The following is a 3,296-nucleotide window of genomic DNA, read 5'->3' as shown; positions in this document are numbered from 1 at the left end:
TGTTTAGTGCCTCCTAGGGATTGCTCAGACTGCCTGCCCACTTCGCCCGCCCAGGCCACCCTTTCCCCTCTGTTCACTATTAAAGCGCTTGCTTTTATTGGGCTTTTCTGGATTCACCACGTCCACTTGGTAGCTTGTTAAAATAGTGGGGTGTTTTTGTTTGTTTGTTTTGTTTTGTTTTGTCTTTTTGAGACAGGGTCTCCCTGTGCAGTTCAGGCCGGCCGTGAGCTCACTTGGTAGCCCGGCTGGTCTCAAATTCGCAAGGATCCTCCTGCCTCAGCCTCCCCAGTGCTGGGATTACAGGCGTGTGCCACCACGCCCGGCGCTAGAATGGTGTTTCTACAGCACAGATCCGTCTTGGCTGCTCCTTGAGCCTTTCAACATGTTTGCTACCCTGGGCTTTGTTTACTGGATACTTCCAGAGCCCTCGCAGTGCTTCGAGCCCCGTCCTGGGCACAACACAGCCCGGTACTCTGACGCTGCCCAGAGTTTATCCTGGACTGGTCGTCCGCTGGGGTCATCTGCAGGATGCCGGGTGCCCGGGGTGGCTGCCCGCCACACCTTCCTCTCGCTCCTCTTCCTGCCACCTCCTGACCCGGCCCGTTCCCGGGCTGAACTGTCCGCTGGGCACGGTCGGAGCGTGGCAACACGTATCTTCCAGCTAGCCTGACAGGTTCTGGACCTCCTAGCCACACAGGGCGCCCAGCTTGACGCCCAGCATGCCCCGCGCTGCGGCTTCCCGGCCCAGTTGCCTAGCGACAGGGCGTATCCGGAAGGCGGCGGGGGTGGGCGGGACTTCCGGGGCGCGGTTGCATCAGATTCTGGGAAACGTCTGTGGCGCGGGTCAGGGATTCCCAGAGATGGCTGGTTCCTCCGGGGAGCAGGGTGAGTTTCGTGATCGGATGTCTGGGACCCGGGCGGGGCAGAGGGACACCAGGAGGCGCCGTGGGGACCCCGGGATTTGCCGGCTGGCACGCCCCAGGAACTAAGGCCGTGGATTCCCGGGCGGACAGGGCACAAGCCACGGTCTGAGGGGCAGAGGAAGACTTACGAGGGCAGTAAGTCCGCGGACAGGCAGTGGCCGGGCCACGCTCCCCGGGGCAGGCTGTATAGGTCCCTGAGCAGACAGTGGATATACAACGCTATCATTTGTCAAGCCAGGGCTCTGAGGAGCCACAGGTCCACGGGCGGGTCAGGCCAGGATTCTGAAGAGCAGTGGGTGCCCAGGGCAGACAAGGTCCGGGTCAGGGCTCTGAGGCAGTGGGCCTGTGGTCAGGTCCAGGCTGTACGAGGCAGTTGGTCCTCAGGGCTGGCAGTGGTGGCCTGGGCTGTGAGGGCTGGCCGACAGAATTCCTTCAGGCTTCTGTACCAACTTGACCCTAGCCTTGCAAGACCACCTCCGCCCCAGGCTCAGTTTCCTCATTGGGTTGGGGCTAAGGTCTCTTTGCATACACGACCATGGAGTGGACTTGTGTCAAAGAACCTGCCTGGCCCCGATATCTCCCCTTCCTGCCCCAGCTGGACTTCGGGGACAAGGCGAAGGCTCAGGGTTGTTTTGGTTTTCTGCCGAGCCAGGTGGGTGGAAGGTCACTTGAGGTTGGTACTTAAGAAAATAGGACAGAGGAAGCCTGGGCTACGTGTACACACACACACATAAAAGGGCTTGGGGTTTTACCAAAGCTTTCATCTCTAGTTTGGCCATCAGTCACAATCGGGAAGTACCTTGTCAGAGCATTACTGCCTACTTTATTGCCACCCAGGAGGTTCCCTGAGGAGGCAGCCCTGTGACCTCCCCATGTCACCCTGCTAGCAAAATTTCGATGTGAGTTCTGCATCTTAGTTTCTCATTGCTGAGACACAGTACCTGACACCCACAGCTTAAAGGAGAGGGTTATGTTGGGTCACAGTCTGAAGGGCTTCCAGTCCATAGTCAGCTGGCTCCAAGGCAAGGCGGCATGGCAGAGAGAAAGAGCCCATGACATGACTGCAGGAAGCAGAGAGAAGGGTAAATGGAGGAGGGAGGGAGATAGACCCTTTCAGGCCATACCTCCAATGACCCACCTCCTCCGTCAGGCCTCACCTTCCAGATGACTGTTCTGTTTTGTTTTGTTTTATGAGACAAGGCCTCGCTATGTAGTTTAGGCTGGCCTCGAACTCATGAGGATCCTCTTGCTTCAGCCACCCAAGTGCTGGGACTATAGGTGTGTACCACCACAGGCAGCCCAAATTATATTTAGCTGTAAATTCATCAGTAGACTAATCAGTGGATAAGTATCATGCTTCCTTGATTTAACACCTCCCCAAAGCCCCACCTATGAGTGAATGAGGCTTTGGGGAGGACATCCAGATACAAATCGTAACACATCTCCATATCCTGTACCAGCATAGGTTATTCTGTGGTGCCCTGTAGTACCCCCTATTTCTGAGGCCTCAGTGGGTTCTAAGTAGGTGACCGATCACCTTGGGTAAACACAGTGACTTGGGACACCCAGATGGCAGGGCTGCTCATCCAGTACCTAGTGGCAGAGGTACCTACTTGCCAGGCCTGCTGCATTCCACTCAACTGGTGTGCCCAGTTGCCACCACTGCACCAGTCTAAGAGCAGGCATTTCACATAACTCCGTAAAACACCCATGTGGCCAGCAGCCTGACCCTGAGCCCACCTGTCAGGGCTGGGTTCCCACCTCTGCCCCATCCTTACAGCAACACAGGGTAATATTTCTTACCTCAGAGGTGCCATGAACATTAAATGAGTTAATAGATACAAGGAACTTAGAGCACTGTGTGGCATGTACTAAGTGCAGGTATGTGTTGAAAACTAGAACTTGTTTCTTTGGTTTTAAATTAAAACTGTATATTTGGTTCATTTGTGAACATAAGGGTGCATGGAGGGATTTTGTCTGTTTCTTGTTTATTTTTTAGTTGCTTTAGAACTTTTGGCTTCTTTCAAAGAATTGGCTCATTTTTGGAGATTTCAGTATGGATTGGGATGAACCCCCAGTGTCTGGGCAGCAGATAGTTGTCCCAGTCTGAAGCTGTAGGGCTGCATCTCAGACCAGTGTACTGTTTCCGTCCTTTCCTGCCCTGCTGCCCGGAACACATACTCTGTCCCTAGAGTGACCCTCTGACAGACAAGCCTGAGCCATCCTCCAAGAAAACAGGAAATCAAAATCATACAACCTTTGTGTCACTACCAGAGATCTCAGAACTATGGGCTTCTAGTTTCTGAATCGCTCCCCCCAGGTTGGTTTCATTGAAAGTGACCATCTCCTCAGCTTTTTTTTTTTTTTTTTTTT

At 54.1% G+C, this 3,296-nt stretch overlaps 1 protein-coding gene across 4 annotated transcripts in view; it reads left to right on the top strand.

The window, feature by feature from the left end:
• Positions 1-795: 795 nt before the first annotated feature.
• The window catches only part of Cars (cysteinyl-tRNA synthetase), a 53,065-nt gene continuing 50,564 nt past the window's right edge, over positions 796-3,296 (top strand). For all 4 annotated transcript variants that reach the window (XM_005384222.1, XM_005384221.1, XM_013514108.1 and 1 more), the window contains exon 1: positions 796-885. In XM_005384222.1, the coding sequence (XP_005384279.1) occupies positions 861-885 (25 nt within the window). In that variant the 5' untranslated portion in view covers positions 796-860. The remainder of the gene's footprint in view (positions 886-3,296) is intronic.

The sequence above is a fragment of the Chinchilla lanigera genome, unplaced genomic scaffold, assembly GCF_000276665.1.
Source record: "Chinchilla lanigera isolate Chin_1 unplaced genomic scaffold, ChiLan1.0 scaffold00021, whole genome shotgun sequence".
Lineage (NCBI taxonomy): Eukaryota > Metazoa > Chordata > Mammalia > Rodentia > Chinchillidae > Chinchilla > Chinchilla lanigera.
This window is presented reverse-complemented; position numbering and strand designations above follow the sequence as displayed.